The 22,428-nt window shown below is 49.2% G+C and overlaps 1 protein-coding gene across 2 annotated transcripts in view; it reads right to left on the bottom strand.

Annotated features, from left to right (window-relative positions):
• Nucleotides 1-22,428, bottom strand: part of TSPAN4 (tetraspanin 4) — a 391,065-nt gene that overhangs the window by 183,355 nt on the left and 185,282 nt on the right. Inside the window, exon 4 of one of the 2 annotated variants that reach the window (XM_084287506.1) lies at nt 1,356-1,435. In XM_084287506.1, coding sequence (XP_084143632.1) covers nt 1,356-1,418 — 63 coding nt within the window. In that variant the 5' untranslated portion in view covers nt 1,419-1,435. Of the gene's footprint in view, nt 1-1,355; nt 1,802-22,428 lie in introns of those variants that run through there. The other variant, XM_084287505.1, reaches the window with a different exon arrangement.

Below are 22,428 nucleotides of genomic sequence, written 5' to 3' on the forward strand. Positions count from 1 at the left end.
TCACCACCACTCTTCCTACCAGCCTACCTAGGGTGTGAAGTGAGCACCCTCCTTGCATCGCATGGCTCGGGGTAGCAGCGTGCCAGTTCAGGGGCTGGCAGTAGTTTATCACACCCTCAACTCCTTGCTATGACTCAGGCCAGCAAAAGTTCCTGCACTTTGTGTTTTCTGATGCACCAGCACTGCAGCACGCCTGGTTTTAAACAGCTGTACAGCAGCGCACACTAGAGAACAGCTTTTTCCATCTCACTCTCAGCCCTCTGCTTACCTCTGACAACTCGTGAGAGCACCGGGCATCAGTAAGCAGGACACAAGAACACAGAGAACAGACACCCCCTCCCCGCAGGGCCAGGACAGGAGCGGTGTCACTTCCTGACACCCTGCTTCCCTCAGCATGTCAATAAAGCACTCTGGACGTTCAAAGGCACCTCCTGAGGACCTCATAGCAGATCCCCAAACCTCGATAGGTGACTTTGGACTACAGTTCACTTGCTCCCCTCTTCAAGCGATCGCACTACCCCTTTTTTACACAACACATGGCATTTGTAGCCTGCACCCCTTGCTGAGCTCCTTCTGCAGCCCACGCTCAGTTTCACAGCGAAACAGCCGACCGCCCTGCTGCCGACAGCCACCTCGCTTATCAGAGCGATGACGTGGAGAGGCACGCCCATAGGTCCCATCGCGGGGTCCTGCTGACACACACGTGCCTGGTAGGGATTTGGTAAGCCCCTACCCCTGAGCTGCAGCCCCATGAGGAGCGAGGCAGACTCTGGATGTCCCTCCACCCCTCTGAGCCAGGTCTCCAGGAGGGAACGGCAACATCAAGACCCGTCACCAACTGGGACAGAGGTCAGCTGGTGGTGTCAGCTGGAGGTTCCCGATACAGGCACTGATGCTGAGATGTACCGAGCATGCCAACCCTGATACAGCAGTGGGTGCAAGCACGTGCTCAACTTTAATATCACAAGCAGTCTCAGTGACTTCTCTGGGACCACGTGTGACTTTTGAGGCAAGCAAATACGAAAATGAGGGATTAAAGCAACAAAAGGCATGAATGGCCCTGACTGTAACAAAGCAATTAGGGCATTTGTGCAATCAACCTCTACAAATGCACTGTCTTGCCTTGTAGCATGGTTTTGAAACAAAACTGAACAGCAAGAAATGAGAGGGTGAAGAAAACACCCTTGGCAAGTTGTCCACACAAATTAACAAGGCCAAAGAAAGGGCAGCCTAGGCACCATCTTGCCCAGCTTCCAAGCTTAAACTTCCAAGTTTAAAAGCAGCAACAAGTTCTTTTCCTGCCTTAGTAAGCAGACACAGCCGCGACCGTCCCGCAGTTCTGAACGCGTACTCACCCAGAAGAGAAGGTTGAAGACAAACATTAGGTACTTGATACACTGCAGGCAGTTGTGAGCCATGCTGCACCTCTTCAGTTCTAGGAGAAAAATAAACGAGAGATCCAGGTAAAAGACAACGTACTTGTTTCCCTTCGGGGACGTGTACTTAGCCTTGGTGGCCTTGGGGCCCGGGTTGGTGTGGAATCCAAAAAAAGAGTTGCTGGCTGCCCCAAACTGGCCGCCATACATGCTGCTGTAGCGGCGGAAGGCGCCATTTGGGAAACTGTAATCCTTGCTGTCCAGGGAAGGGCTCCTGTGGTACGTCGACTCATCGGTGCTGGACCTGCGCATGGTGCCTTCGGCTGGTCCCAGCGGCTGCTGCTCTGGCGACCGGCGGCGGCGCGGGTGGCAGGTTGGTGCTCTCCTCGCCTCCTCCTCGCTCCGAATCCCCTATTGCTTTGCACCAGCTGTTCTTTTGTCTGCCATCCTGTCAAGGAGTTAGGCGGGCTGTACGGCAGCAAAGTTGGGCGAACTGCGGCCGCGACGCGGGGAGCGCGCCTCGTGCGCGAGTCACCATCCCCTCCGTGCCCCCGGCCCCCCCCAGTACCGCAGCGGCACCCCGAGACGCAGCGATACCCTACCCAAAGCCCCGACTTTTACAAAAAGGCAGGCGGGGGCTCGCCGGGCTGGCGGGCGCCAGGCGGGAGCCCGGCTCCTCATGCCGCGCAGCGCCGCGGGCAGGGCGGGCAGGGGGCGGGCAGGGCGCGGGCAGGGAGCGGGGACCCCCGGCCGGCCGCCCCCGGCTCCCCCCGGCCCCTGGCAGCCGAGCGAGCCGCAGCCCAGCGCCGCCCCTCGGCTCACGGCTCGGCCCCCGCCCCGCCTCCCCCGCTGCCCCCGCCCCGAGCCCCGCGGGGAGGCTCCGGGCCCGGCTCGGCCGAGCCCCCACAGCCCGGACACAGCCCCCAGAGCCCACCCGCAGCCCCCCGGCCCCAGCCCCAGCCCCCCTGGGGGCTGCGCCCTGCCCGCCCCCGGGGCCGGGCCCCCTGGGCAGGGCCCGAGGCAGGTGCGGGCAGCGGGTTGCTGAAGGAATTAGGAGGAATGAAAGGAGCCGGGGGTGCACGCAGCCTGGGTACTTCACCCCCGCACGCTGCCCTCCAGTTGCGTTAATTGATAAGCCGGGTGAATTCTTTCCCCTCGTTTCCAACAAGCTGCAGGAGCTCCGTAGGGGCACAACGAGGCTCAGCCCTCCCGGCCCGTCTGCTCCGCAAACTTCCCCTGGCGGCTCCTCTGCCCCCCGCTTCCCGGCCTGTGCCAGCGGAGATGCCCCACGGAGCATCTTCTGCCTCTCCCCGTCCTGTCCCTGCGAGGTCCCGGCCCTGTCCCCAGCACGGAGCCCTCCTGGCCCTACAGAAACCGTGTTCAAGCAGTGGCAGAGCCGCCGCTGGCACCCAATACAGGTGCTGCCGGTACCGCAGGCACAGCACGGAGGCCAGCGGGGCACATTCACACCGAAGCAGGCAGCGGGAGGACAGCAGCTCGCTGCGGCTGCTCTCCGGACTAGCAAAGAGGCGGCAGCCACCCCCTTGCAGCTCACGGCGAGAGCTCAGCAGTCCCCAGAACTCGGCCCGTGCTGTGGGTGGAAGCGTCTGTAAAGCAACGAGTTTCTAAATGCTGCTCTACATTACAAGCAATAAACATCAGCAAGCAGCGGGGCTCTTTCAGACTGACACAGAAAAACACGAGGAAGGTGTGCAAAGCTGACCTCTCCAGCCATCGGCGTTCCTTCTGACCCTAGTATCAACAGCTGGTCAGAAACAGCATTTGGGACCCTGCCATCAGGCGCCTCTGGGATCTCTCTTTTAAATGGGCACTAGGAAGAGCAAGGGGAAGAGAAGGGCTGATGCGCTCTGCTTTTGCCCATCCCTGCAGGAGAGCAGCTGGAAGGGGCAGGGACACGCTGGGACTCGTGTCAGCCTTTAAGCCCTTACGGGAGGGATGCTGCAGTCTCCTGATGCTACAGGCCAGCAGCGATAACGCAACATTTACAAGAACCAAGAAAAACAAAGCTCAGAGGAATCGTGTCACTGAGCCATTATGTCCCCAAAGGCGACTGGAGGGGTAGGTGGACAGAGCTTACACAGAACCTTTTGGTAACGACTGAGCCTAAAATCACAGCCCAGGCCTCGTGACTTCTGTTCGCCTCTGCTTTCCGTCCCCTGTTCTCCCCAGCTGCATCTGTACCTTCCCGTCCTGGGGCCAGCCTGTATTGACTCCTCGACACAGGACAGCAAGTGCTCTGCTCACCAGCAGAGGCCCAGCATGCAGTGATCCTGGCGGCATGCTGCCACCCATGTGGCAACAGCCCTGCCCCGAGCGGAGGCTCCAGCTGCAAGCCCAGCACTGGGAGAGGAGAGGCAGCACCCCGACAGTGTCAGACAAGCTCCAGGCCGTATGTAGGAACTGTAAAGGAGAAATCTACTTCAGCTGTCCTCTCTTGATCTCGCAGCTCAAACCACTGCTGCCTTCCTTGCTCCTTTGTCCTGCTGCTCGCCTTTGGCTTCCCTTTTGGTGCACCATGTTTTTTCCAAACCCAGCTGCTTCTTTCCCTGTTACACCTCCACAGCTTCCCCTCCTCCTTCCCCATCTTGCATAATGCCTCTGGGCCCAAAACCAACAGGTATTTCCATACCACTTTGGCACAGGCTTTTGCTTTAGCCATTGAACATCACTTCCTATTTCTGCTCCATGATCTCACTTTCACGATTACGCATGCAACACCATCCATCCCCTTCAGGTCACACAAAGTGCAGCCACTAAGTCACCTCCTCATTAATTTAGTCTTCATTAGTCCTTTAACAGTTGCACTGGCTTTCCCTCTACCGATGCTTCTCGTCACTGCCTTCAAAACTCTCCGCACCTGCTCCATCCTCCCGATGAAACAGCCCACCATGAGCCTCAGAAGCCTGTCCGTGAGCATCTCAAAAACTGTATGAAGTGATCCATGAAATAAATACAAATAAATAAATAAAATAAATACAAATAAATAAATAAAACAAATCCTGCTAGAAGTGATTACTGAAACATCCTGTGTTGAGAGAGGGTAGGTATCTGGCAGCTCCTCCCATTCTGCCACAGAGGTGTCCCTGCTGGAGCAGGGGGGAGCAGGTGGGCCCAGAGCTCCCTTCCCACCTCAGCCATCCCGTGGCTGTGTGAAGAAAGCCAGATGTTCTAGAGGTTTCCTTAGCTACCACAACCTAAAGATCTTTTGACATTCAGAGCTGTACCTGCAACTCCTTTAAAGATTCATTGATGCCTCCAACAAAACTTTGAAAAATATTCTAGTCAGAAGCAATTTCACTTATAGAGCAGACTTCAGGGTTCTTTGTCATTTCCTTTCTCTCTTTTTTTTTTTTTCCTTTTCTTTATAAATAAGGAAATTTGCATGGAAAAAAAAAAAGAAAAAAAAAAAGGATCTTCAGTACTTAATAGCTCATCTCCTTCTGCTCACATGCCACCTGAAGTCATGATCTTTGGTTTATGGCATAATTAGTTGCCATGGAAATAACATAATCAGACACTGGGAGAAAATATTTGGGGTATGATTTACAATGCTCTTTATTTAAACCTGTGCAAAAGTTACTTTTGCAGAACCCTGACTGCTTTCTACCTGCTCTCATCTGCATAACAGTTCTCATCACCTCTGCTGTGTGTTCAGATGCACTGGTCCTGCTGCACGCACTGCGCACACCGAGAGCATTTCTTGCCCCGCGCGTGAGCGGCTGCACGTTCCTACAGCAAGGGCAGCGGACAGGCATGCAGGAGAGCTGGTATCAAGTCAAACCAAACAAAAAAACTCTCTTTAAAATCCGACTTGGGATTGGGTCCCAAAATCCTGTGTATCAGAGCCCCTTTGCCATTTGTGCTTTCTGCACTTCTGTCAGCCTGTTCTTTGCTAATGATCTTTTTTCCCCCAACAGCACAAGTTTTAAGTAAGGAGGTTCCCTGTAACCCCGGCAAACTCTGCCTACTCCCAAGTCCTGGACAGAGAGGATCATTGCTTCAGAGGAAAGCCAAGCAGTGCTGGCCGCTGAACTCTTGAGAAGCAGCAGCCCTGTTCCTCTGCCAATGTCTTCAGTAATAAAGGATGAAGGACCAGAAATAAAGAACGTGCCTGACACCCTGTACAAGATGAGTTGCCGCCCAAAGAAAACCTTTATCAGGACCTGTCTTTGTGGTGTCAGCAGGTCTTAGCAGCACAAATGCAATTTATGTGCTAGTTTTCCTAAAATCAGGTTACATTCTCTAACCTGAGAAATCAGCTGACGTTCAAAGAAATGCCACTTCAAACACACGCTTGGTACTCAGGATCTTTCTGTCAAGTATAAAGCAATCAATCAGACTCAGAAATCTTTAAACTACACACAGCTCTGATTGCTTGTGAAAGTAGGTATTTTAAAGCAGAAGCAAACAAAACAAAACAATGACTTAGGAAAACTGAAAGATTCATAAATGCCCCCCACCAAGTGTCTGCTTTTCAACATCTTCATGGATTTTTCCCTGAAAATTCAAAACGGATTCTGTTCTTGTCTCGCACCCTTAAAAACAGGGCTAGGGCTTTGTGAGCATGAAGATAAGTTGCTGTAAATTGCAGCTGCCTTTCCAGAGCAAGGAAGGCCTAGCAACATTCATTGACCTCCCAGAGCTCCAAGTGCTCAGCACTTCTGAGAATCAGGTCCTGGAGAGCCCATTTCTGCGAGGTACTCGACCACCAACTTCTGTTGCATTGAGATATTCATGTAGTGAAGTAGTCAGCACACACTTAAATACTTTTATGAGCAGAACTGGCACACAAGCATGAGGAATGCGGTGTTTCAAAGGCTGCAGGTGGAGCTGGACTCGGCATACAGCTGCTGTCCCAGCAGCAATCACGCCTTGAGCACACAGCTCTGAGGCTGATGTTCTCAAACCTACCGGTGGAGCTGGCTGAGAGATGCCTTCAGCCACAAGCAAAGTTGGTTCAGGTGGTCTGAGACAGGGTAGGGAGCTCTCAAACCAGCAGCTCAGTCAACAGATGTGAGCAAGCACGCTGAGACTCAAGGGCAGGCTGGAGAAGTCATCTCTGTTGCTGGCATTGCTGGGTCTTGCTGGCATCTTTCTCTTCGCAGCCAAAAGACCTCAGTTTGCTCCTAGCTCCCTTAGGCTCTTTCCAAAACCCTACCTTAACGATAAATAAACTTCTGTTTCCAAAAAGGACTGAAAATAAAACCCCTGAGGAAGCAACAGATTTCTTTTTCATCTTGAAGAAAAACACTAACTTCTCGGAATAAGCAAAAGGACGTTATTTTTTATGTCACAGAAGTTCTGTCACACCAACTCAGGAGGCGTTTCTTACAGTGCAAGCTGTGCTGGAGAGAGTTTAAAATTAAAACTGAAATATTAAAGAGCCTCCAGCAAATTAAAAGAGTATTTGAAAGAAAAGAATAAACAAGAACGCTAGGTGATGATTAAATGTTAATGTTAAAATGGAACGGACCTGTGCAAAGAAAATGCAACCGGCCATATTTAGATATTATGTTACCAGCTATTATCCCTTTTCCTTGATGTTGTAAAGAATCACAGGGCTTTTATCATCCCACCTACTATCAGTAAACAGCAGTGGATCTCTTATCGGTGACATCTCTGTATCCATTCAAGCAAAAAGAGAAGAGCTTCTGCTGTCAAAAAAAGAAAGAATTACAGGCAGGAGCACAAGCTTTAGCTTTCTCCTTTGCCATTCTCAGCTCTCACAGCACTCCTGACGTCAGACATATCTTCAAATATATTTTTTGAACAGATAACACAAACAGGTAAACAGTTTAAAACAAAAGCCAAGGATTTACTCCTAAATGATAGCTTAGCGAGCATAATGGTGGTAATACATTGACTAAAGATGCTCTTTTGGAAGAGAAAGTATCATCTGCACTGGAATGCATCTATCTGTATTTGTGTGTTCACCTCCCCTGTAGTTTCAGGCAGCAGAGGTGTGATGCCTTTTTTGCAAAACCTACCTAAATTCAGCTACTGAAGGTAATACAGAGGCCCTAATCCAGCAAATTCGAGCTAAAATAATGCTAAACTCATCCCTATTGATTAAGGCACTCGCTGGTACTTAACTGTAATCATGGTGCTTTGTTTGGACAGAACTAAGGCCATCTCTTAGAGCTTTAATGATAAGGAGTGAAGGATATTAAATGGCTGAATTTAGGGGTTCTCACTGAAAAGGTACCTCCAAGGTATCTGTTTAGACCTAAAAGTCATCACCCGCTCTGCACACTGGTTAAGATTCAGGATTTAATCAAAACCAAATCCATGCCTAAATCACACCTGAGTTTTTGTGCTCAGCGTTTCCTACTGGTCTGCAGAAGGCTTTCAGATACTCCTGCCCTGTAGAGAAAGCTTGGCACAGGTCTGCAAAATTTAATCCTGCTAAACCTAAGCCCTGGCATATGTTAAACTGCTAAAACGCAAGGTCGACCTCTGCTGCGGTCTGACCTCTACGCCGTTTGTTTACCGCATTATGCTTATGGGGATTTTTACGAAGGCAGATTTCTATTTTACAAAATGATTTCTGCATCAGATTGCTGAGAAGCCAGCGGAAAAGTGATTAGGAGCGTTCCCACGTAAAAGGTGCTTGTTCCTGGTGATTTTCAGAAAAGGCAGGGAGCACAGAAAAGAAGATCCAGACTCCTCAGTGCCTGCATTCTGCCCCCTGCCTTCAGACGGCATTTCTCACTTGATAGGGAAACAGGACCTGCTTGGAAACTCTTATTTTACACTTATCTCCAGGTATCTCAATACCATATTAAGTTTCTCAATAGTTCTGGTATTATTAATGATGATGGCCTAAAATAGTGCATAATTATGAGCCTATTAAACTTTAATTAAGCTGTTTTATAGCCTTTTACAAGTGTCACCCAAGCCTATCCTGAAGGATAAACTGTGTTTTAATTTCTATTTGTTACATTTACCCTGTGGAAAGAGATTCATTATACTAAAAGCTAATTATTATTTCTGGGACTACTCCCAAACACTACACAGACACTCCAAAGCCCAGGCAGCACCTCTCCCAAGAAGCAAGATGCTGAACGATTTTTGGCCGCGGCAGCGAACGAGACCACCCAGGAGACAGCTGTACCTCTGCCTGCCTCAACCAGGACACGGCACGGGGAGCCGGATCCTGGTCTTGCTGTGAGTTACGTTTTCTTATGCAGGTTCCATTTTCTTAGGCAAGGCAGAGGCAGAAGGGTTGAATCCACCGCTGAGGGGCAGGGCTTCCTTCCCGAGCTGTAAGATGCTATGGGAACAACAGGACAGGTGTAACAGGGCATCGGACCTCCAGGTCCCAGAGGGGAGAAGCGTGCCAGCTCCAGGGAGCAGACAGCGCCTTTCTTGTTTCACAAAACTACCACGGGAAGAGTTGCAACACAAACGCAGCCCTTTTAAAGAGAAAACCCAACCCAACCCATCACCTTTTCTATAAGGAGCTGCTGCGACAACAGCTATTAGTCCTCACCTGTCCTGTGCCGCTACCTCCGACAGCAGACTCGAGGAGAAGGGAACCAAGCTGGAGCTGGCCTCGGCGAGACAGAGGCACAAATCAGGTTTTCCCACACGGAGTACGTTACAGACCCTGCAAACTCGTGTCTGGTGCAGCTGGAAGCTGACAGCTTCAGATGAGAGGAATTTATCATTATTATTTTAGTAGGAGAGCAGCTCGCTGATTGCAGCTTGACAACTTGAGTTAATTACTTGATGAAGGGTCTGCTGCACACTGCCTGGCTCCACATCTGTGGACGACGGCACAATCAGCAGAATGAAATCCATACTTAAAAGGTCTTTGGTCTTTTTAATCCTAGGCTACAAATCACAACATCCACATAACAAAACCTGCAGATCAGAGGAATTACACAAGAGGTTCCCCTTTCCCCAGCCCTCAGGACAGCCTGCTCTCCGCTGCTCACTGAAGCTCATAAACACCCAGACCTGACTTCAAAAGCAGCCTCTTTTCCTCCTGGAGGCCCAGCGGTTCTCCGTAATAAGATAACTGGTTTGAGCTCAACCTGCCGATGTTCCCTTACAGCTGCTTTCCCAGCAGGGAAACACCAACTCGCAGGTTCTCCTCTGCTCCTGCCGACCCCCAGGTGGGATTTAGCCACCTTGTCAAAGAGATGATGTCAGGAGTGCCTGGCCCTACCTGTGAGAGCGGTGCACAGAGCCCACGCGCTATTTTACACCCGAGTTAGCAAGAAGTTAAGGCTCTTTACTAAGCAGCCAGCTAAAATAATACGTACTGCCGTAAGGTCCCAAGCTCCTGAGAAGTGCAAACGACAGGGCAGGCTGCTGGGAAGGGAGTGGGAACAAGAAGAGGTCGGCGCTGGTAGAGCTGCAGCCTCGTACAAGCGGCAGTGCCTGCAGAAATGGAGCCGGCACTCTGCCAGGCTGCACCTGTAATTACACGGTGTCACTGTAAATCTCTCTGTGGCCCTGCTTCTTAGTGTAGAGGGGAAAAAAAAGCCTGTTCTTTTTGCTCTGCCTTCCACATCCACAGTCTGCACTTCCCAGGGCACTGCCTTCTTCCTTCTCTCGTTTTACTTATCACCTAGGAAAATGAGCTGCAGTTGTAGGTGCTCCCTAAAAACAAATCCAAGCTGAAAAAAGGAAACTCCGAGAGTCACCAAGGGGGCATGTCTGAAATGTGGTCAATCAGCAGGTGCTGGAGAGCAATCAGGAGAAAGGAGGCCACTTCCTTTAGATGAAGATGACAAAATTTGGAGACAAGCTCTCGTCATCAGCAGTGATGAGCAGAGTGTAAAAGCAGTCATCTCACCTTGGACTCCTGAGTCCTGGAAGGGGCTGCAGAGGCAGGCAGACAACTGTGGGCTGACACAGGAGCCGGTATTTGGTGAGAGACATGCATGGCAAACAGAGAAGGCTGGCTTCAGAAGCTACAAGGCTTTACTAGTTTAATCCTGCTGTGTTTTCATCTCCATCCATCCCCGCACAGACCCTGGTACTGGTGTGTGTCTGCGCTCCTCCAGCACAAACATTTCAGTCCGGGATCCCTGCTCCTCCACACTTCTCCAAGTACCATAGAAATGCACGCGGGGTTTTAGGACTATTTCCTCCTGGTTTAAGAGGAGCTCAAATGAATCACCTGCAGCTTTGCCATGATTTTTAAGCTTATTTTTGACCGTTCTGAGCTCCGACAGCAGAGAGACTCCAGTGAGAGCCACGCTGAATTCTGCCTTCACTGGGACCTTATTGGAAGTCCTGGGATGAACCAGGACAGCACAGGTGCCTTGCACAGTTTAAAAGCAAAACACTCTGCTGCCGTAATGTTTGATTATTTAGGGGACCTCAAAGATGATTTTTTATTACACTCTAAACAAAAAACCACTTTCCACGTTGACAGTAACTCCCATAACACAGTTTTCAAAACAAAACAACCCCAAAATCCAATAGACTGCACCCAGGATGGCAATCCCTCAAAATTAGAAGCAGCTTGTTGGCATTTTTCCCAGGGAAAAGAAAAGGGGAAAAAAGTGCACACAGACCTTTTATACTTTTCACAGATCAGCGAAGCTCTGGGGTTTATCCACTCAGCCAGAGGCCAGCACAGGCTGGGCGTTGCAGTGCACCAGGAGTTTGTTTCCCTGAATGACTGCGCTCACACGACAAAATCAGCGAGCAGCATGGCTGTCTCTAATCGGTGAGCAGCCTTACCCCTCCCACCCAAGACAGAGACCTTAACTTGATGCCTGTGCCATCTCCCTGCTCCCAGGACAGAGTTATTAGGATATAATAAGCCAGCTCCTCAAACTAGGTTGATGAAACTCAAGGAATCAATCTCCTTGGTCGTTCCCCAGCCAGTTGTGAATAAACCCCTGCGACAGCAGCAACGTTAGCCAGGATTTTGGTGTAGGACCAGGTTACAGCAGGTCCTAATCTCAAACTCGCCACTGATCCTACAATGATGAAGGTTGCAGCCTGGTTTGAAGCAGTAAGATCTGTGTTGATTCTGCAGGAGCAGGGCAGGAAAGATGCTGTGCCACACATACCCTTACGCGCTCTTTGAAGAGGTATCTGAATGCTGTCCAAAAATTAATTACATGGCATGACGAGCACTGACAAGTAGCTAACTAGGCTGCTTGATGGCTGGGATTTTAAATAGGGATCCTTCAAGGGGGAAACTCTGGAACAGGCAGCGCTGTCATAACAGCCTGAGCTGTCACAGAAGCATACCACCGAGACAGGGCGGCAGGCTCCAAGACCACAGCTGCAAGGGGAACAAAAGGTGCTGGGGGAAAAGGACCCGCTTAACCACATCTGCATCCCAAAGCCACGCTCGGGACATCCCCCTGTCTGGAGGACTGGGACAGAGGAGGAGGTCGGGCATCTCCTGGCTCCATTCACCCTGGTGAGGCAGCGCGGGAAGCCAGTGCCAGCAGTGGCTCTTGGAAATCCGTGTTTCACTCTCAGCCCACACCTCCTTTCAGAAAGAAAACAGCGAAGGCTTCTGCTCCTGCAGTTATCCCCCTTCTAGGCAAAGGGAAGGGACGAAGAAGCACAGACTACAGGATAGAAAACACCCAGAGAGTGACTTGACAGCGAGTAAATCTGCATGTGGTAGTGATCATGGCAACAGCTTCTGGCATCGCAGGAGAAGAAACAAAATTCATCAGACAACAAATAAACTATGACCTTGGATTTACAAGGCAGACTTTTAACGTAGCCAATTACTTCAATGTAATGACAACTAGGAATCTCACCTTACCATTTGCACATCACCTCTGAGAGGCCTGGGCTTTATCGGTGTAGGGTTCTTGATGAAAAAGGGTCGGGGAACACAATGAATAGGGAAGACTGGGTTCAGTGGAAGCTGGGTGCTGGCTTCCCTGCTGTTCCTGTGCAAACCGCCCGTCTCTGCACAAGTCTAGGCAAACACGTTTCAGCACAAAATTGTTGTTTCAAGGGTTCACTTTGCACTTTGCTATTCCTGTCTGCCTCTATTACCTGCATTAGTTAGCAGTTTCTTCGCTTTGACTGGATGATTCCCTGTGCCTTTAGGTTTCAAGATGCTTCTGCACATATTCCCAGTACATACGTCTGTGGTGAACACACATATCAATGAGCATGCGCCAGCACCTGCACTTTCACAGGAAATCAGGCTGCAGAACTCCAGTGACACCTCTGAGAAATGGCTTCCTTCACTTTTTTTTTTGTTAATTTCTAAAAGGAACTGTTTGTTCTTGGCTTGGACTTTGTCGGGGCTGAGCTGGGAGCCTTGCTTCTTTAGAAATGGGGAGCAAACCTCTACCCAGATAGGTGCGCTGAAGCAGTGTTCACCACCACTAGATCTGCTGTAACACCGTGTGCTGATGAAACGAAGCCCTCGGAGGCTCGTGCTCCTCAGTCACGAGTCAGATGTCGAAAGCAAGACTCCCAGCCACTGCCAAACAGCTGAGCTACGAGGAAACCAAAAGCAGTGCTTGGGTTTACACCAACCAAGAACCCAGATGACCATCTAAAAACCGCGCCCTGGGAGCTGCTTCCATCGCCCCTTTTCCTGGAGCAGGGCCGGGGCTCAGCACCCGCAGAGGAACCTCCGGGGCATGGGGTCAGCCTCCCTCTCACTCCTCCAGCTCAGGGCACAGCTGGCTCCCTTCTCTCTCCAGGCAAGCAGCCAGGAAGGGCCAGCAGTCACTTTGTGCTCTTATTTGCCACCTGCCAAGCCACATACCCAAGGCAGCTGCATTTGAGAAGCCAGGTTTTTAGATTTGTTTTTCCTTTCTGACAAAGGGGGAGCAGGACAGGACGCTGCTGCCGGCTGCATGTTTTGTTAGAGCCTCCCACTGCTGCCGAATGCTCTCGTTTATTCTGTACCAGGCTGTTCCTCATGGCCCTGTTTTATGTTTTTCACGGTGTTTTTGGAAGACACAGGATCTGAACGAAGGCTGCCCAGCACAGAGGCACAGTGCAGCTCTGCACCGAAATTGCTGCTCCCCTAAAGCAGATGAGAGGAGGCAGCACAGCTCCCCGCGGTGGGGACCCACGCAGCCATGGCAATGAGAAAGCTTCAGCTTCCACTGGGATTTATCGGCTCAGCTAGTGTTTATTCCAAAATTCAAATGTGCTTTTCCTTATCCCTGTGGGGGACGATCCAGCACCCACTGAAGCCAGTAGGAGGTCTGCCGATGAGTCTGAAGAGCACAGAGGCAAATATTTTTGCGAAACCTTATCATTTGAAGCGTAATTTAAAGCCATCTCCCTGTAGATGCGACATAGCTAACTAGCAGACGTTGGCAGCTACTTTCCTGACAGCTGCCCTTCTGCGCAGAGCCTGCACACTTGGAGAAACTCCAGGTGCCTCCTGATGTGCCGAACTAGATGATTAGATCTGGCCTTTTGCTAGGAAAGGAGGATGACAATCAGTCCATCTTGCAGATAAACCCCAGGAAGGACTAAGGCTCTGACCCCAGAACTGCAGGGGTTAGCAGGACGAAGCCAGAAGCCGTGTTTCCACTCCAGCCCTGCCCCACGCCTCTGGCGCTGGGTAGCCCAGCAGTCCCTGTGCTCCTGTTTCGCGCCCCAGACCTTCCTCAGGCCACCTCTCACCACGTGTCAATCCACTGCTCGCAGCTTCCGGAGGTTTCCAGGGACCAGGGCAGCTCTGCCGGGGCTGGACGTGCTCTGTGACAGCAGCAGTGACGGCATCAGGCACTGAGGGGGGACCCAACGCCAACCTGAGCACGAGCACAGGGGAGCTGACGCAGGCCCAGCAATGCATAAAGCATCCTACGATGCTTTTTAATGACATCGGTGAGTACCACAGAAGAACTTTCCTGAGCAAGAGGTCAACTTCCCTGCTAATTATAACATTATATCACCGGCTAGTCTTCACTGAAGAGCTTTTTGCTTTTACTTCAAGTGCTATTACACGTGGCTGGTCACTCCAATGTTATTTGCTCTGTGCTCAATCATTACACTGGCTGGATGAAAACTCACTTCAACCAGAACAGCGTGTATTACAACTGATGTATTGACTCGATTCCTCTGAGACAGGTCTGCAAATGGAAATGGAGGTCTGCCACGTCCCCCGTAATCTCAGCATTGTCCTAAAATAGTTCACTAACAGATAGGGGAAGTCAGGGAACAGAAATTGGGAAATTCAGTACTGACAGGTGATGATAGTGAGAAGGGAGGCATGCTGTCATTACACAGGAAATATTTCAGCTTTGCTTAAAAAAAATAAAAAATCCCATTTTAAATTCCAAAAGGAGCCGCTAGCCATACAGTAGAGCCAAGAATTTAATTGGATTTCTGCATTTCCTAAACACACGGTTTCTCCGTGGTGGTAACCACTGCATTCCTATAACACCAATGCAAAACTACAGCCTTGGACCCATTTGTTGAAGGTCTGAGTAAATTCTTTGCTCTCCTGTGCTCCCTTCACAGCAGAGAGCTCACCCAAGCCCTGTTCTTCCTTCCCTTTCCCAACAGCCTCCCTCTTAACTTATTCAAGCGTGCAAGAGAAGGGAACAAGCTGTTTTTCCTTTGTGGAAACTTGTCACAGGGCTGAAGAGCTCGCTTTTTATAGCTGACAGACATCTAGGCTGAAACGGTGGAAGCAAACACCTTTGAAACCAACCACCCAAATGTTAATAATCAAGTTTAGGGGCTCCACTAGTTATTTCAGCTGAAGCCAATGAATCCTTTTCCAACGAGTGCATGTGGAAGCACAATGCAATGCAGGTCGGGGCTGCAGCACAAACTAACATTCGCTAACAAGCCAGCGTTTTCAAAAGGCCAAGGAAAGCTCTGCCACAGGGATACAACAAAATATAAGGACATGTCAGGTGGATTCTGTTAGCAGATGTTATAGCAAGTAAAGTATATATGAAATATATATCAATAAATGTACCCTTCAGCTCCTCTTTTTTTTTCCTCCGCCTTTGCTACTGACACTTCTATTATAAATCAATATATTTTTTGCTCCCAGAAAGATTTTGTTCCATCTATCTTATCAAGATGTACTTAATAAATCATATTTGACAGCATAAATCATATCTTATCACAAATGAGACTTAGAGGAACTACTCTCCAAATGTAGTTGATTAGCATATGCAATAAAGAAGTCACCATATATATTAAAATTCACGCCTATAATATTTTAGCATGCGTGGTAGCAAACCTAAGAACCACAATGAGACCCACTTACTGCACCTTTACATAGTGTGTGTATATACATGTACGTATGTGTATACATGTATTGCCCTAATCCTCATCACCATTTTTCCAGGCAGATACAAAACCTCAAAGCCTAGATAGCCTCACAGTGCCTGAGGCGTGCACCTTGCTGTACAGGTACGAAATGGAAGTCAGTTGGTTTCGCAAACACACCGCACGTTTTGGCAGCATACTCAGGCTTTCGCTAATGAAGGCAAACTTCTGACTGCGCAGCAAAATGGAGCATGCACAGTTCAGAGATCTGAATCCTACCACTGTTTTGACATGTTTTACTTAAGTGCAAAATGTAGTGGAACTTCCTTGTGTTTGTTTAGATTTTACACCTAAGCTGGATCCTTCTCTTCAGACCCCAATCTGTAATCCTGGAACAAAAAGGGCCAGGCCAGCCTCAAGGTTCAGGTTTACTAGAGAAGTTGAGACTGTCTTTTTAATAGTCTGTTGAAATCCTCTTCAAGAAGGACGCGATGCCAATGGATTGGACTCACTTGATCCAAAGCCCAAGAACAAAAGAGCATCATCATTAAATGCTCTTACGCTTTATTGTCTTTGCTTGTTTCCTCTGTGACCTGCACAGGAGCTCTGCACGACAGGTCTCTCCCAAAGGATCACTGGGGAGAGACCTGCTCTGTCCTGCACCACATATGTACCCTGCTACAAGCCACAAAAGCCCTGATCAACAGAACCACAGCTGGATTTAGTCTCCAACTCCTCACACAGCACTGCGGCAGACCACAAGGTCCTTCCAGCCATGAATACAAAGAGTTATTATTTGGGTGTGTTTTGTTTTTGTTTTTTCTACTATGCCTACAGGAGCCATTTCTTGTTAACCACAGCAGAGCATTGACCCTAAATGGGCACTGCAAAGTGCCTTGTATGTGTCTGGTATGGAGGTAGCAGGAGGAAGAGACATAATTAAGACTAAATATGGTATGTCATATCAAACAAACAGGTTGTTTCCACTTTAGATTGCTAATTTAGACATAACGAACACTGTAAAAACAGAATAAACTGCTTCTTCACTTCCTGCCTCCTGGCTTTTCACCTACCTCACACCAAAATGTTCCCTTCTGATAGAAGCCAGAGCTCTCAGCTAATACTGCTGCTAACCTAGAAAATACTCAGAAATATGTATTTTGTTGATATTATGTACCTTAATTCAAACAACAACAACACAAAAACACCCTAGGTTTTGGCTGTTCAAAGACTTTTGCCTTCCCCATAGGCCTGTGCCAACACTGAAGGCATCAGCCCTGCAGGACATCGGCCTCATGCGGGAGCTGCACAGGGGCTCCAGTTGGTGGGAAGAGAAACGAGCAGAATAAATGAGCAGAAAAGCCAGGTTTCCAAATGCCCTCTGCTGGCACCCATCAGCATTACTAAGAATTTCATCACCCTGTTACTAGCGAACCTCTCAGAAAACAAAGTGAAGGTTTATCACTGGAAGATACCCCGGTTTTACACTTATCCCAGTAATTTTCCCTCTCCCGGCTTTAACACCTGTGTTTGTTTTAACCAAACACAACAGCAACCCAGGTGCTGCAGTTCTCCTTGCAAACACCACTGGTAGATCGCCTTTCAGCTGGAAAGCATACCTCAAAATGTTTCCCAGTCTCCTAACTTCTAGGGCTGCTCACCTTGATTATTCTGCCCGGCTGCTTTGCAAGCTGCTGCCATGAAGTTTTGTTCATCTTCCTACCATGTACCAGAGCCACAAGAACCCAGCCATCGTCCTGCTGAGGGATGCGGGAACAGAGCATGATGGAACGAGCCCTTTCTTTCCAGCATCCCCCCAGCTGCCCACCAGGAACTTGAAAAAGTCCTTAGGAAGTGGTGGAGAAAGCAAGCTGGGTTACAGCTCCTTGGTATTTTGGCTTCTCTTATGATTACTTCTCAGTCACATGAGAATGCTGCATCTGAAGATATTTTCAAGTTAAGTTTCAACTCCCCGTTAACAGCTAAGCCGTAGTATCAGAGAAGAATGGCAATTAATACTACAAATCAGGAATACGCCTTGCAGAGCGATCCCTGCCTGTTCGGAAGAGATGATTACACGTTTGCGTAGCACAGCTCGCTAACAGGAATAGCTGTTGAAGACATATGCCTGACAAAGCAGCGGATTTTCCCTGAAGCACTATAAGGGATAAAAGCATTTCAAACATGTTTGTTAACAAGTGCTGCTGGGAGCAGAGAACAGGCGTTCCTCCCTCTCACGGTGTGCGCAGGAAGGGCACGTAGCACAGCATCCCCCGCTACAAAACGTCCTGCCTCATACAGAAATGGGCTTCATGTTGGGCTCACTGCTGGACTGAAGAGCACAGACAGGCATCCCTCTGGTTTAGGACAAACAAGCAACTCTACCCTGTGGTACTCAGCCCTCTTGGTGGCCCTTCACTGAAACACTCCGGACTGCAGGGCAATGCCTTGCTAAGGATACACTTGCTCCAGGCTACGTTAAATTTTAATCCCTCTTTGCCCATTAATTTCACCTCATGTCCTTTGTTCTTTTCAGGCAAAAGGAGACTGAGCTCCAGCATGTTCCCACCTGGTGCGATCCCTGAGAACACCTCTGCCATCCACTGCTTGGTCAGAGGCATCTCTCTGGGTGTCAGAGCCCTGACATCAAGTTTAATGGGACATCATTTACTACCCTTAAGACATTTTTGATGAACCTATAAAAAGACCTTAACAATCAGAAGAGCAAAGCTGTTAAATCACAGCTGATTAACCCAAGTACCTATTTGGCAGAACAGCTCTTTCGTACTGCTCGACCTGCACGACTAACCAAGGCTTATCATAACCTCGGGGGTGGGCGATGGAATAAAGCGGTGCAGGGCTATCCATTGCGGACACAGCCCTTAGTGGAACAGCACTGTTAACACGCCATCATTTTTTTTATAGCTGTCTCTAGGCTGGCAAGTTTAATTTCCGTAACTTGTCACTGCTGCAGCTCTGCTAAAGCTGGTTGGGGTTTTAATGCACACAGAAGTCAGCTTAGGTTAGCCCAGAAAAGAGGATTCCAACAGTGAAAGCGGGTCCTGGGTTTAGCAACACTGACACACCATAAAAACCCTGCTAACGTCATCTGTCCTGACACCAAGTTGCTCTCCTGGTGATGGACTGCGTCAGCTTGCCACTGCCCCAGGACTGGGAACTGACTGTAACCTTGCAGAGCGTGATTTCTGCTCTTGCAGCTGGTCATTTGGTCAGGGAGTGCTGTTACAAAATCCTGGAACAGAAAACACGACAAAAACAAAACACCTTGGGCCATCCATGGAAAGCTGTTTCAGCCACGCGTGTTCGTGGTTCCTCACGTGGAATGGATACAGGACTGCCTTTCTGACTGCGCAACACTGACCTCTGTGTGAGTGGCAGATTTTAATTCTGTAAAGCCTCACCGTACTTACATTTAGGTGCTTTTTGGGTGGGATAGGGATATAGCTCTGCTCCGTCTGGAAACCTGCAGGGTGCCTTCCCTCCAGAGGAGAAATCAACTTGACCTTCCCATCCTAGTCAGATGGGACAATTCATCAGCAGCCATCAGCACAGTACCATGAAGACGTTTGTTGGTTGACAAGAAACAGGTGAGGACGCAGGGGGTGGCAGGAGAGGAAGAGCTGGCACCTCCACATAAGAAGAGCAGCATGCCTTCACTTTGGCACTTACAAACTACATTCCTGTTCAGTAAACACGCTGTTGGTGAAGCAGGATAACAACATCCTCTACAAAAGCCTGCAAAAGACTGCTTTCCACGCTGGGACAAAGCTGCTGCATTGACAAGTCTTCCTCCCAGCGTGGTGGCACCTGGAGCTTTCCAGGCTTTACATCTCTGCAGCAACACAGGGAGAGCCCCGAGAAAAGTCTGCACAGAGAACTGGAGCACTGAAAAGCCGTTTCAAATGAAGAGTTCAGACCAAGCCTTTCAGAAAGTGTTTGCTCAAAGCCTTCCCATCTAAAAGCTGGTTGAAAAGCAGTACTACAGCATTCTCTTGTCGAAGCTTTTCAAGGAATTGCAAATCAAATAGCCTCAATTTGTAGGAAAAAATATTTTCCTCCCCAAGTCCTATAAATTCACTGCAGGAGTCCCAGCTGGATTCTTTCATCAGATTTCAAGGAACTTGCACAGAAACAATAGATTAGAATCTAGGAACCAAACACAGAAATAAAGCACAAGCTATACCAGAATACAGTGCACTCCTCGAGCTCCTTTTGTTCTGCAGTGATAACAAAAAGGGGGAAAAAATGATAAAACCTGACAGTAAGATTCAATGCTGTATCTGCAGGACTTGCTTACATCTTCTGAAAAATAAGCCCTGTTGTCTCACGTGGGGCTCCAAACGAGAAGCATTAGTTAGGGATTTCCTGATCCTGAGCTTTGCAGAATGATAAATAGCGCCTGGAAAATAAAGACTGAAATAACAGGTCACAAGGTAACGACTGCTCTGGGTATTACAGTATTTACCAAGCCTTGGGTTAAAAATGAAAGCACAAAGAAATATTGCAAACAGTAATGTGGAAAGTAATACTGAGGTCTTGAATGAAGTTCAACGCCACAAACCCAGTGGAGACCAACATCTACCACCAAGCTACTGCATTCTGCGTGTGAAGGTCAAGCGAAGCCATCAGTTGGCTCCACTCGGCACTTGCACGGCTGCGAAACAGAGCAGGGCAGGGGGCGAAGCACTTCCAGAATCCCAGGGCTTAGAAAAGGAACGTGAAAAGGCAACAGAGTGCCTGAGAGACGGACGATGGACTACCGAGCCTCTGATGGCATTCCAAGCATTAAGTGAGGATTGTGTTTTTATTGAGAGCGAGTGATTTAACAGACAAGAAGAGAGACTTTGGCAGATGTGAACAGCAGGGAAAAAAAGTATACAAGAGACTTTTTACAAAAATTCACAGAAACGTGGTTACAAATTATAAGTGGCTTGTCACAGCAGGGACAGAGGGTTTAAGTATGGCCACACAGGCACAGACTATTTACACGCTTGTGTTTAAAAAACCAAAGATATACGGTGGAAAAGCTGAACACCCAGAATGTAGGATGAGGGGCCAGGCCCAAAGGACTATCAGTCACTACAAATGGACGTACTTTAGTTGACCTGAGATGTATATAAAGCACAAACTGACAGAGTTAGAGGTATTGTGCGCTGATAGCTCTGCAGAAGTATGACCTGTAAATAGCAGAGAATAACGCCACCATAGATCAAAGCTGTAGAGGCTAAGAGCACACAAATATCACGGGACTTTCCAGCCATTCCCTCTCAGGAAGCATCTGTAAAACACCAGGCATGCTGACCGTAAGAAACGGGAGAGGGAGAACGCTTCAGTGCTTCACCACAAACTCGGCTCTGCCGTTTGCTGAGAGATGGAGAACTCGAGGGGAGGCCATCAGATGCGACCGGCTGGGGGCTGAAAATCACAGATGGTTGCTCACAAAGCACTGAGATCTTCTGGGGCCACAGCACAAGAGAGCACACCAACTGGTGTATTGTCTGACCTCGAGTCCTTGAGCAAGCACCACGGACAGGCTGCTCTCAATACTCCAGGAGGCAGTTAAAGTCCCTGCTGCCCACATTGCAGATCTCAGCTATGTTCCCCTTCTCTCACTCCTGGTCTGTAGCGAACACCATAAAAAAGAGTTTGTGTCCAGATCCTCTGTATGCTTTTCAAGGGGAACTTAAAAAAAAAAGCTAGCCAGCTGCTTGTTTGTAGTATTTTTCCTTTACCACAAGGGCTGCTTCCTCCACAGAACACTCAACTCTCATTCACCCATAGGCCAGGCTTGGATATCCCTATTGATTTGGCTTAGACTCCCATCAACAGGAGGAGAAAGAGGAATTTCTGGAGCTAAGTTTCCAGGGACTAGCAAGAATTACTAGCAGGAAATGCTCTGCTGGCAGCAGGGGATTACAGAGACCAGCCTGTGCAATCGCTGTCACTGTAACAAGCAGGAGGCAGGTTACGTACCTGGGAGTTTATCTCTTAATTGCCTTGAAAGCTGGTGCTTGCCCTCGGAAAAGCGACTGCAATGAACATTTTCTCACTCACAGCTTATGCATCCACTGCACCATCATCGAATAAACAATGTCTATCAAGGGAAATGGTTGACTGCTGGAAATGGATGCTGAGCTACGTATTGAGTTTACAGAGTCCAGGAGAGTTACGCCAAAAAAGACAAAAGGGAAGGAACACGGTGCTCTTCCCAACTTCTGCCATTAAGAAGCAAATGTGCCATGCAAGGGAAACACCGTGCATCTGCTGCCCAGGATGAGTTTTCTGGTGTCTACCCTTAGTGCATAGCTACTTCCATCTAAGAAGCCATCTTCTGAGAAGTCTCATCCTCATAAAAGGTGTTTCTGAGGGTCCGTGGCACGAAGGGGGGGCCCTGCAGGCATCTCCCCCCACTGGCACTCCCAGCAGTTGTTGTGGGAAGGTGCTCAGCCAGATGATGCGTTCCCATCCCTTGGCAAGGACAAATTGGGCATTTTCTGTTTATCAGAGCTAATTTGCTTTCTCCTCAGTAACTTGCTACCTGCTCTCACATGCAGCTCCTCGGAAAGGCAGCCGACTGAGAGCCCAGGCTTGGACTTTTCACAGTGCAGAGGTAACTTTGTGCCAAGGCAGCTCCCCTACCCAGCGGCACTACAAGGGGCCAGCTCCCAGCTCACCACCGACCCAGCGCCCACCTCAGCTCCGCAGAGCCCGCTCTCGTCTGTTGGCAGCTCCTCCAGAACCACAACAGGAAGCTCCTGCTCATCCTCCATGCATCTGCTAAACTGCCTCCATCCTGGTTTATCAAAATCCC

Source organism: Netta rufina (genome assembly GCF_964035555.1).
Source record: "Netta rufina genome assembly, chromosome: 5".
In the NCBI taxonomy this organism is placed as follows: Eukaryota; Metazoa; Chordata; class Aves; order Anseriformes; family Anatidae; genus Netta; species Netta rufina.